Source organism: Parasteatoda tepidariorum, chromosome 9, assembly GCF_043381705.1.
Source record: "Parasteatoda tepidariorum isolate YZ-2023 chromosome 9, CAS_Ptep_4.0, whole genome shotgun sequence".
Classification (NCBI taxonomy): Eukaryota; Metazoa; Arthropoda; class Arachnida; order Araneae; family Theridiidae; genus Parasteatoda; species Parasteatoda tepidariorum.
This window is the reverse complement of record NC_092212.1, coordinates 75,550,245-75,563,711: the sequence shown is the minus strand read 5'-3', so window position 1 is coordinate 75,563,711 and position 13,467 is coordinate 75,550,245. Positions and strand designations below refer to the sequence as shown.

The 13,467-nt window shown below is 28.4% G+C and overlaps 1 protein-coding gene across 1 annotated transcript in view; it reads left to right on the top strand.

Moving 5' to 3' along the window:
- Positions 1-8,237, top strand: part of LOC107438365 (uncharacterized) — a 109,707-nt gene extending 101,470 nt beyond the window's left edge. Inside the window, exons 43-46 of the mRNA XM_043044310.2 lie at positions 2,043-2,185; positions 4,415-4,556; positions 4,672-4,885; positions 7,923-8,237. Of these exons, the coding sequence (XP_042900244.2) occupies positions 2,043-2,185; positions 4,415-4,556; positions 4,672-4,870 (484 nt within the window). The 3' untranslated portion in view covers positions 4,871-4,885; positions 7,923-8,237. The remainder of the gene's footprint in view (positions 1-2,042; positions 2,186-4,414; positions 4,557-4,671; positions 4,886-7,922) is intronic.
- Positions 8,238-13,467: the final 5,230 nt, after the last annotated feature.

The following is a 13,467-nucleotide window of genomic DNA, read 5'->3' as shown; positions in this document are numbered from 1 at the left end:
ATGGACATGAACTTTCTGATTACACTTAATAATTCTTATAAAAAAGAGAGAGCTTTAACACCTTTTGATCTAAAGGATAGTATTATTACGTGATAAATTTCAATCTCATTTGTTCGAGGGAGTTACTTTAATATTAATTTGAAGAAACGATAATACAGGCTATAAAATTAAATCACTAACATGTATTTATATTACAAACACGTACTAAGGATATGCAATTTCCGATAACTCTTAATAATTCTTATAAGAAATAGAGCACTTTAGCACCTTTTGATCTAATGGATAGTATTATTACGTGATAAATTTCTAACTCATTTGTTCGGGGGATTTACTTTAATTTTAATATTAATTTGAACAAACGATATTACAGGTTATAAAATTAAATTACAAACATGTATAAATAAGCATGTTCTGGTCCTAAAAAATATACTGTGTTTCTTGAAAAGTTTAGGCAGGAGAACTTTTTATGTATGGGATCAATTGTTAAGACTCAGATTCCCCCCCCCCCCACAATTATTTAAAAAAACTGGGGCTTTTAATGCTAGTCTTCTTATTTATTTTTTTTCATAATGAACAATAGAACAATACATAAATAATTCAAGTTTTCAAAATCTTTAAATAATAAATGTAATGAGTGTTTTAGAAACTTAGGCAAATCTGACAATGATTTTTTCAGCATCCAGATCAATTTCTTGATGAATGTTTAATAATCCATTTAATAGTTCTTGATTTTGAGTTGTTCTAAGTTGAGTTGTTCTAAGTTTTGAGACGTCGAAGAGTTGAAAAGGAACGTTCTGCTGTTGCTGCACTAACTGGCAGAGTTATTAAAATTNCTTTTGATCTAAAGGATAGTATTATTACGTGATAAATTTCAATCTCATTTGTTCGAGGGAGTTACTTTAATATTAATTTGAAGAAACGATAATACAGGCTATAAAATTAAATCACTAACATGTATTTATATTACAAACACGTACTAAGGATATGCAATTTCCGATAACTCTTAATAATTCTTATAAGAAATAGAGCACTTTAGCACCTTTTGATCTAATGGATAGTATTATTACGTGATAAATTTCTAACTCATTTGTTCGGGGGATTTACTTTAATTTTAATATTAATTTGAACAAACGATATTACAGGTTATAAAATTAAATTACAAACATGTATAAATAAGCATGTTCTGGTCCTAAAAAATATACTGTGTTTCTTGAAAAGTTTAGGCAGGAAAACTTTTTATGTATGGGATCAATTGTTAAGACTCAGATTCCCCCCCCCCCACAATTAACTTTTTTTGCAATTTTTTTTTAAAAATGTTATTTTTTTTAAAAAAACTGGGGTTTTTAATGCTAGTCTTCTTATTTATTTTTTTCATAATGAACAATAGAACAATACATAAATAATTCAAGTTTTCAAAATCTTTAAATAATAAATGTAATGCGTTTTTTAGAAACTTAGGCAAATCTGACAATGATTTTTTCAGCATCCAAATCAATTTCTTGATGAATGTTTAATAATCCATTTAATAGTTCTTGATTTTGAGTTGTTCTAAGTTGAGTTGTTCTAAGTTTTGAGACGTCGAAGAGTTGAAAAGGAACGATCTACCTAGGTGTATAGGTCCCCTTAAATAATTTTTAAAATATTTTAATTCTTTTGTAAACTATTAAAAAAGTTATTATTTTCATTTTTTTTCAATTTTGGGGGGTCATGACCCCTATGACCCCCCGCTGGATCCGCCACTGGAACACACTGTCTGCTAATACACTGGAGCCTTTCTGTATTCAGTGGTTAAACCAAAAACTGACTGTGGTCCGAGACCCCATAATGGATAAACTAAATTAGAAAAGGCTATCAAAAATTCCTACATTGAAACAAATATTAAAATTCAATGATACACACAAAAAAAGAACAAGTCAAAAGTTTAGCAGACAGTGTGTCCACTGATGAAGTGCTGTTTTGGCTAACATACATATCTTTTAGAATTTTCGTGTTTTTGGATTCTAACTTTTTATATAAATTGTTCATGAATTCTATTGTCACAGGAGACCAATCAAACGTTGGTGTTTGGATATGAATTTTGCCCACTGCACATATCAAGCTCGGATATTGATCACTGAATTGTTTTTTGATTTCTATCGTTTTACTGTGGATTTGCCTCTTGAAAAATCTCCCGAAGGACTATCAGGTTTGTTAAATTTGATTTTCACTTTAAAGTTTGATTTGGAGAGCTCATGCTTTTTTCATTGATAGTTTCTGGAACAAAACTTTCTAACAGNTGTTTTTTTCATTGATAGTTTCTGGAACAAAACTTTCTAACAGAGGTTCTCTTGAGAAAAATATTTCCTTTTTGAAGTATTTCTTAAACCTTTTTAAAAGTATTTAATCAGGTCAAATTTTTATTAGATTTATTAATTTTGATTTTCACTTTAAAATTTGACTTGGGGAGCTCACCTTTTTTCTTTTAAAGTTAGTTTGTTTACGGAACAAAACTTTCTAACAGAGGTTCTCTTGCGAAAGATATTTCCTTTTTAAAGTATTTTATTTCAACCTTCTTAAAAAATATTTTATTAGGACAATATTTTTATCAGGTTTGTTAGTTTTGATTTTCACCTTAAGATTTGATTTGGAAGCTCATCTTTTTTCTTTTATAGTTTCTGGAACAAAAGTTTCTAACAGAGGTTCTTAACGGAAAAGAGTTTCTTTTTAAAGTATTTTTTTAACGTTTTTAATCCTAAAAACAGAATTCTCTTAACAGAAAATTTCTAAAAGAAAAATATTTTTTCTGTCAAGTGTTGCACCTCTTTGTGGAAATTGTAGAGAAATGTTCATATGTCCTTTTTTGATGCAAGAAAGTATGCATCTGAAAGTTCGAAAAAAGCAGGGACTAACGCTTAGAGGGATTCCACTCTAAGCGTTAAATCGGATCCCCCTCTAAGAAAAAGTAGCTTTTTTATTTATTATTTTTAGAACAGAAACTCTAACGAAAAAATAATTTTTATTTTTTTTAAAATTGAAGCCTTTTTATTTTATTATTTCGGAACACAAATATAAATGGATTCTTCCAAATTGGGGTAGAAATAATTAAAATACATATATTTTGTGAGATACAAGTCCGAACAATAATAATAATAAGTAATATCGGCCATTTTGATTAACTTGACCTGTTGGGTAATGATAACAAACTAGACTCCTGTTTCCAAATCAGGTTCCTTCCTTCAGCTCTTGAAACAAGTTTTTCGATCTGACTAGTATTGATTAAGATAGCTATATTTTAACAGACAAAAGTCTGCTAAAATATAGATATCGAAAGGATACCAGTACTGCGTAAGGATACCAGTTTCCTTACGCAGTTATAGTGTTACAATAATATGCAACAATCGGCAAGTCTATTTGTTTTTTTCTTCTGAAAAATACAAATATGAAATTAAAATAAGAATTCCTATTGAAGAATTTTGAGTTGACAACACTCTGCCCCCGAGGATGAAATTAGGGGTTCCTTTTGAAGAATTTTGAGATGACAGCAATCTGCCCCCGAGGAGGAAATTACGGGTTCCTCTTAAAGAATTTTGAGATGACAACAATCTGCCCCCGAGGAGGAAATTAGGGGTTCCTCTTGAAGAATTTTGAGTTGAAAACGCTCTGCCACCCAGGATGAAATCGGGGGTTATTATTGAAGAGTTTTGAGTTGACAACGCTCTGCCCCTGAGGATGAAATTACGGTCTCCTATTGAAGAATTTTGAGATGACGACTCTCTGCCCCCGAGGATGAAATTAGGGGTTCCTTTTGAAGAATTTTGAGATGGCAAAAATCTGCCCCCGAGGAGGAAATTAGGGGTTCCTTTTGAAGAATTTTGAGTTGACAACGCTCTGCCACCCAGGATGAAATCAGGGGTTCCTATTGAAGAGTTTTGAGTTGACAACGCTCTGCCACCCTGGATGAAATCAGGGGTTCCTATTGAAGAGTTTTGAGTTGATAACGCTCTGCCCCTGAGGATGAAATTAGGGGTTCTTTTTGAAGAATTTTGAGATGACGACTCTCTGCCCCCGAGGAGGAAATTAGGGGTTCCTCTTGAAGAATTTTGAGTTGACAACGCTCTGCCGATTAGGATGAAATCAGGGGTTCCTATTGAAGAGTTTTGAGTTGACAACGCTCTGCCCCTGAGGATGAAATTACGGTCTCCTATTGAAGAATTTTGAGATGACTACTCTCTGCCCCCGAGGATGAAATTAGGGTGTCTAGTTTGCTATCAATGATTTGTTTTTAGAAAATTCACAATTATAGTTTTAGATTTTTGATTTGTTGTATATTTGTTGTGGTATTTGTCCGTTTTCAAACATTTATATTATAAAATGTTTTCACAGTAAAAGTATTATTTTTTATCATCTTTTTAATCGCTATTTTTTTTATTTCTAGCAAATATGGGGCCACCATTAGATTACGTCCAAAAATGCATTATAAATTTGGATAAAAATGAAGCAGATTTATGTTCGCCAGGATTATCGGTATATCTACGGCAAACTTTCATAAATAATGAGGAAGGTTTCAAGCCAATACTGTAAGTTGGTTGAGAAATAATCAATCTACAAGATATTTTCTAATTACCTCTCATAATGTAGTTAGTCTAGTTACAACTCCCAGTGTGTCTTGAGTTTCCTATTTATTAATTTCAGACCTGCTGGGAAAGAAAACCAGATGATGAAATGTCTAACAAGAGCCCTGAAGTGCGATCTTGATATTTCAGTCCATATTTTGAAAAGCATTGCAGAAATGAACAACATCAACTTTCATGTTCAACTAACTGAACAAAACAATGAGTCGAATGGCTGGCAAATCGCTTTTACAGTAAATCGAGTCAACGAGACAGGATAAGAAATTATAAAACAAGTATGTTTTACGCTAAGAGGGTAATTATTTGAACTATATATGCAGTCAAAACCCGCTATAGTGAACCTTCAAAGGACCGAAATTTCGGTTCACTATAACCGGTACTTCACTATATCCGTTCCGCAAGCAATTTTATCTAATGGTTCCTAACTCCCCCCTTTTATAGCACGTTATTTAAATAAATGACCAATAAATTGAAATTAAAATAAATGACCGAAAAATAATACGTTGTAACAAAAATATGTTAATTTTTATTTTTTATTACTTTTTGTCTTGCTTACAAAAAAATTAGTCAAGCCCCGCTATAGTGATCCTTCAAGGGACCGAAATTTCGGTTCACTATAGCCGGTACTTCACTTTATCCGTTCTGCAAACAATTTTAACTAATGGTTCCTAACTCCCCTTTTATAACACATTATTTAAATAAATGACCAATAAATTGAAATTAAAATAAATGACCGAAAAATAATACGTTGTAACAAAAATATGTTAATTTTTATTTTTTATTACTTTTTGTCTTGCTTACAAAAAAATCAGTCAAACCCCGCTATAGTGAACCTTCAAAGAACCGAAATTTCGGTTCACTATAACCGGTACTTCACTATATCCGTTCCGCAAGCAATAATATCTAATGGTTCCTTACTCCCCCCTTTTATAACACATTATTTAAATAGATGACCAATAAAATGAAATTAAAATAAATGACCGAAAAATAATACATTGTAACAAAAATATGTTGATTTTTATTTTTTATTACTTTTCGTCTTGCGTACAAAAAAAAATTAGTAATCTTTAGCTGATGAGCAATCCTCAACATCAGATATAGAAACACTTCCCGACTCTCTGTTAATTTTTCCTGAATTCATGTTATTCCACTTTTTAAACCCAGCCATTCAAGCGCCTTAAAGTAGTCCTACCAAATCGTATAGCAAATTCATAGGCTTTGTCTCGAGGCCCTCATTTGTCCAGATACTGTAAGATTGCGACTTCTTTGAATGACGAACCAATTCATTAATGCTATTCAATAATGAAGCAAACAAGGAAAAATGATTATTGCTACATTCCATGATATTGATGGTTTAAAAAATCGGTATATGTATTTATTTTGAAGTAGAAGTTTCAAAATTATTATGAATATGTACTATAAATGAAAAAAATAAATCAGTCGAAGACAGGAAAAAGTTCATAATATCTTTTTTTTTTCAATGCCCACTTGTGTTAACATTTTCGTCAATTGAGGCATTTACAGGGCAGATTTGTTGATCTCTCTTTCAGGGGCACCATATTATGTGGGCCAACGTTGCTCCCACAGTAAGGACAAATAGTACAGCGAAGGAAAGAACATCCATGCCTTGCCCGGGATTCGAACCCAGAACGTTTTCGATGCAGGGGCAGTTCCCTAACCCCAACACAAGCCAGTCGGTGTTCATAATATCTAACTTTCTCTTTTTTTTTGCTTCACTATATCCACAAAAAGTAACATAATATGTGGGCAGCAAGACATGGGAGCTAACACTTCGTTCACTATATCCGGGAGTTCACTATAGCGGGGTTTGACTGTATTATCTAATTTTTTATTTTAGGTAAATGCCAATTTTGTACATTAAAACTGGTAATCGCGTCAGTGCAAATGCATTGCAATTTGATAAACGCTTTTACTTTCGTCCTTTTGCTTCCTTTTAATTTTCCTAAATCTTTATTGTTTTTGGAATTATATTTGCTATTTTGATATTATCTTTGTGTACTTTACCTTATAGGATTTAGAAATTTAGTTTAAGAAAATTCATTTCAAATTAATTTATTTAAAAAAAAATTAAAATTCAGATTTTTGAAATTTTATTTTGCCTTGATGTTAATGATTTAATGACGTTAAAAATAACACTGGCAGGTATTTACGGAGTGTTGAAACTTAATAAAAAAGCGAAATGTTTTTGGGTATAAATAGGAAATTTTGGTGTATTATTAATTAATTGCTGTGTGAACAGTTACTTCTTGGTTTTACTTATTAATTGGCAACATATTCAACAAATTTTATATACTTTAATTTGTTTTTATTCTAATTTTTAAATGTATTAATATTTCCTGATAGAGATAATCAGTTACTTTTAAGATAATACTATTTCTCATGAACTACCATATTCAAATTTCTGTCCATTATAAAATAAATCATTGGCTGCTTTAATTTTTGTGTTTTTCATAATCATTTTTTATCTCATGAATAATATTCATTTGATTTTAATTTTTTCTATAAAGTATAAATATGTGATGAACCAGATGAAAAAAAAAATTGTGATCGCTTTGTCACGATCGCTGGTTACTCATTCGTCAAATGCTTTTTTTTCTGGTTTGACTCCGATAAACGCCACAACATTTCAAATCATGGGTTGCAAAAACTGTCTCAATTGATGTTTGTCGTTGAATTGGTTTTCAAATCCTGGCTATATACGTGTTTCAAAACGTCACAAAATACTTTTCCGTTTTCAGTATTCATATTTATATTAAAATCACCGTCAAGACAATAATTATTAGTTAATAATAAAAAGAATCTAAAAATACTTTAAATTATTATTATACAAATACAGTAAGAATGAGTGCTGGTGAAAAAAAAGAAAAAAAAAGAATTCTAAAAGAATTATCAAACAGCAGCTGTCGCCATAGCAACACATGCAATGACGACGCATGCGCACTGTTTACTATTACTCTTGAAAGCAGTTGAAAGGAGTGATGACGTCCAAATAAAGTGCACACGCCATGAAACCCAAAACGAGACCCATGGTGCCAATGCGTAATAAAAAAAGCACTAAAGTTATCAGAAATTAGATGGATAATTCGAACAAGCACGTTTTTTCCTGCAAAAAAAAATTTCTTTTCGTGTTTTAAAATTCCAAACGATTAAAAATAAAAATTTAGTGAAAAATTTTATTTTTCTGAAAGTTTTTCTGACCGAAAAATAAAGTTTTAGTAATTTTTTTATGCAAATTTATTTCTCTTACTATTAAATTTAAATTAGTTATCAACTTTCTTTTCTTTTTAATAGAGATTCCAGAAAGAAGAATATACGAAGAACTATGGATTTAGTATATGTATTTCATTGGTTTGAAAGGTTTTTTTTATTGCCTAATGCATTTTCGATATTATGTATTTTATTTTTTCATTTTATTGATTTTGTCATTTTATTTTCGATACAGAGATAAAGTTGAATCTAATTTGTACAAGCATAATACGTTTTATCAGTTCGGAGTGTTTATTAAATAATTTGTAAAGCATATTTACGCACAATTTAGCTATTTTGTTTCATTGTAGATATTTCATGGGTAAAAACATGATAAAATATAATATTATTTGTATCATTTTTTGTTTGTTTTAGTATGAGGTTATGATGATAATACTCCACTATGAAAAAAATAATAGAAAAAATACTTTAAAATAAGTATTTTTTCTTATAAACTCTGATACCTTATTTCAACATTTTATTAATTTTGAATTCCCGCTTGTAAAGTTTCAAATATTTAATTTTGTTATTCAATGTAAGATACGTGGACATATTTGCATTCATGAAATATGAGCTTCATTTTTAAAGGCAGCTCATTTTGTTAAAAAAAATTATATATATAAATTTTACAAATATTACCTATTTGTATGTTTTTTTTAATTTTTTAATGATTTTACAATTTAAATATTTATTGTTTTTATTAATTTCTTTCATATTATGAGTTTCTTGCTTAAATTTTCCAATTATTATGATTAAAGTGGTTTTAATAGATGGAAACATTGAAATGTAAGTTGCTTTATAATTTTTTACCACGTTTATATCAACCTGCCTCCGTGTATGTCTGCTCGGGTGGAATTTTTGTAATCGATTTTAAACTGACTTCCCGACTAGCTACAGACTTCAAATTTGGCATACAGTTCAGAATTGGATGACAATGCATGAAAATGAAGAGAAAAAAGACATACAAAGTAAAATAAAATATAAATTAAAAAAAATTTAATATTTTCGCGATTGTCTTTCGTTGTCGATTCGATTATTTCAAATTAGTGTCACATGTCAGTTGAAAAGATTTATGTACAGAGAGTGAAAAAGTTGAGATCTTGGAAGTGAGTACAAAAAAAAAAATCAAAATAATATTTTTAAAAACCACGTTTTTGATTAATAATTAAAAAACGAAAATTTGAAAAACGAGAAACGTGGGGCGCATGAAATACGTAACAGTACATATACACATTTTTCTTACTCATACACATGCACAACCACATACACGTGCATATGCACAAACATATTCCACATTCGCATTCAGATACAATTAGAGATACACATACACATATTCTCATGAGCACACATACTGTTACTGTTATGTATTGCATGCGCCCAACGTTTTTCGTTTGTCAAATTTTTGTTTTTTATTTATTATTCTCCACTACAAAAAAGTGGTTTTTAAAAATATTATTTTTATAGATTTTTTTTTATCAATTATTTTACACGATAAAGCTAATATAAGCTAAAGCATTTGCAGATAAAGCGAAATCACATCATCAAATTTTTTCTTTTCATCAATTTTTGTACACTGTTAGATTAGTATATTTAATTTTTATGTATTTTTGTTTTATTCTACTTCAAAGCTGCGAGCTTGTGTTTCTGCTTTCCTCCTTTCATCTTAAACTCATTTACAATTACATTATTTTTCTTTAATTTTTAAGAGACATAGACGCATTATGAAGAATTATTTTTATCTTAGAATAATCATTCTTTATTTTGAAATGCCTCTATTGCTGTCGTAAAAAATGTGTCCTGATGAGTACCTTTATGTTCATACATATATATGACAAAATTCCAGGTCAATTTCAATCAATAATAAGGGCTTATTAAACAAGTTTATTAAACATGATTAATATTGATTGTACGATTCTTATCAATACATTTGGGTACTTATCCGTCATGGAGAGCCTTAAAAATCACTGATGTGACACTCTTATCAAGGGACAATCGCCTTTAACTTAATTCAGTTCTATCTTTAATGATTCACTGATAAGGTCAAATTAAACATTTAATTTTTTTGTAAAATTAAGATTTTACTGATCATATTGGGTTTTAGTATCTGAAATTAAATCAGGATCCAAATTCAGTTAAATCTAATGCTGACATGGTCAGTTTAAATATTTAATTTTTATTTTACTGATTACATTAGGTTTTAATACCTGACTTTGATTTACTATGTAATTTAATCTAGTTTTCCCATAGAGTTAAATTTGCATCAGTATTATGAAATTCCATTGTTATTTATGTTACTTTTAATAAATTAAAAAAAATTAGGAAAATTAATACTATTTTAGCCAGGAACTCGCATGCTGTTCAAATAAAGAGAATTTTTCACGAATACTAAAAAGTCACAGGAGAACTGAAAAATTGTGTTTCAAAGTTTTTTTATTTTCAGATCTGTCATACTTTATAATATTATGTTTCAAGTGTTAAGTCATAGCTTTTATGGTTTTATGTTCACAGTAAATACAAAAATTATTTATTATATTATTTAAAAACCTGGCTTGTGTTACGTTTTGCTAATATTAATTAATAAGAAAATTGAGTAACATTTGTAGTTAGACAAATGTTTTTTAAAAGATCAGGAAATATTTAGGTAATTTAAATTAATATTTATGCAATTCACGTAATTTAATTAAATGAAATATTTACCTAAATAGAATTAAAAATAAAATACAATTCGAACTTCACGAAAATATTGTTTTTTTCATCAAAAGTATGTTTATAATAAGTCTTTAAAATAAATTTTTTTGGGGCAGAATCAACAGAAGTATAGAAACTATTTTTGTACTTTGTATATTTATATTAATTCCGCCTTAAAAATATTAATGCAATTAAAAATGTTCTAAATATTCGTAAATCTAATATTATTAATAATTCTGTTGTTAATAATGTTATTATGAATAAAATAGTATTTTCATAAGTTTTTCAAGTATGAATTTAATAATAGTGATTGTTCTATGTAGCTCTTTCGTAGTTTCATCATATTGTTTGGTTAAAATTATTGCTTATCTGAAATAGTTTTTTTAAAATTGTTTTTTAATAATAGTGATTGTTCCTTATAGTTTTTTCGTAGTTTCATTATATTGTTTGGCTACAATTATTGCTTTTCGTAAATAGTTTTTTTTAAATTGTTTTGTAATAATAGTGATTGTTCTATGTATTTTTTTCGTAGTTTCATTATATTGCTTGGTTGAAATTATTGCTTATCTTAAATAGTTTTTTTAAATTGTTTTTTAATAATAGTGATTGATCCTTATAGTTTTTTTGTAGTTTCATTTTATTGTTTAGTTAAAATTATTGCTGATCTTAGTTTTTTCAATAATAGTGATTGTTCTATTTAGTTTTTTCGTAGTTTCATCATATTGTTTGGTAAAAAATTATTGCTTATCTTAGTTTTTTTTAATAATATTGATTGTTCCATCTAGTTTTTTCGTAGTTTCATTATATTGTTTGGTTAAAATTATTGCTCATCCTAAATAGTTTTTTTAAATAGGATTTTTAATAATAGTGATTGTTCCATCTAGTTTTTTCGTAGTTTAATTATATTGTTTGGTTAAAATTATTGCTTATCTTAAATAGTTTTTTTAAATATGTTTTTTAATAATAGTGATTGTTCCATCTAGTTTTTTCGTAGTTTCATTAGATTGTTTGGTTAAAATTATTGCTTAACTTAAATAGCTTTTTTAATAATAGTGATTGTTCCATATAGCTTTTATGCAGATTCATTATATTGTTTGGTTGAAATTATTGCTTGTCTTAAACAGATAGTTATCTTAATTGTTAAGTACCGTTTCACACGTTTCCATCTGAGATGGTCATGGAAAATTGTTTCGTCTCAGTGAGGGTTGTTAATTGGTCTTATTTAAAGAGGTGGATTTTCAGATTATTATAATTGGTCCCATATACTGATATTTTTTTAAATTAATCGAAGATCAAAAAAAGTAATATCATATTTCAATAAAATTTTTAAAAATCTAAAATTTCATTTAATATGCTAATTTTGGTTGCGATTAAATATCATCATATCTTCAAATTATCACAATTCATCGAAAAACGCACATTCCTTTTAGATAAATAAATTTTTTTAAATACTTAATCGAAAATCAAAAAACTAATTTCAATAAAATATTCAGAAATCTAAAATTTTATTTAATTCTCTAATTTTGGTTAAGATTAAGCATTGATGGTTATATACAATACCCGTATATCATATAATAAAAAAAACGAATAAGGAAAACAATGCACAATCGCCTTTATAAAAATGGCAGTACAAATTGTTACAGTAATAGCAGTACAAATTTTTAAAATTTTTTTTTCCCTACAGCTAAAAAATGAACATGTAACTTAATATAAATGAACATATAATTGCATGTAAGTAAATAATTTAATATAAGTATTTTATTTAATCTGGCGTATGAACTTCATTTTGAAACTAAACAAATTTTTTCGAGAAAATATGAAATCTACTCAAATCGGAATTCAAAACATGTTCTTTTCTTATCCCCTCAACTGAAATAAAACAATTTTCGTCGTCTGCTTCGTCTGGGAACGCCTGAATCGGGAACTAGCCGTTTTTATGTCATTTTGACGGTTGCTATGAGATTGCTTTATTCAAATTTTTTGAATTGCAGTTTATAATAAATTGCTGTTCAAAAGAAATTTTCAATTAATCTTTTTTTTATTTGAGTAAATATATAATATTCTGAAGAAAATATATTCATAGAAAATTTTGAACATATGCATGAAAAAACATAAGCATGAACATATGCATGAAATATCCTATGCATGAAAAAACATAAGCATGAACATATGCATGAACTTATGCATGAAAAAACATATTTTGACAGTTGCTATGAGATTGCTTTATTCAAATTTTCTGAATTGCTCTTTATAATAAATTGTTGTTCAAAAGAAATTTTAAATTATTTTATAATTATTTTTTTATTTGAGTAAATACATAATATTCTGAGGAAAATATATTCATAGAAAATTTTGAACATATCCATAAAAATTTAAATCTGTATGAAATTTGAAATTATATGAAGATCATAAGGAGAGCATGTTACCCTTGCCCCCCCCCCTAAAAAAACAGAAACAAAATGTAGTTTATCTGTAAAGTTTTATTGCAAAAGATACGACAATAATTCAGCTTCTTTCCAAAATAAGAACCACAGCAATCATGACTTACCATGGGATAAAATTTAAAGTTTAATGTCAAAGGATTCTGCCACTTTGCATTGGAGATTTAGTCTTCATTTGCTGGAAAGCGAAGCCTTTTCAGGAATTTCTTCCATGCAAGAAACGGGGAAAGTCACTGGGAGCAATATCTCGATTATAAGGTGTGGAGCAACACACATCAACACCAAGAATATTATAACTCTTTTTCTAAAAGACTTGTACCGAAGAAATCAGCAAAATAAAACATGCAGACTGCTGTATATACTATTTAGTGACAGGTGTCTATATGTTGTATAACGTGCTGTATTATTTGCAATAAATCTTTGTAGGTAGTATTGCTATAATTATATATATATATATATAT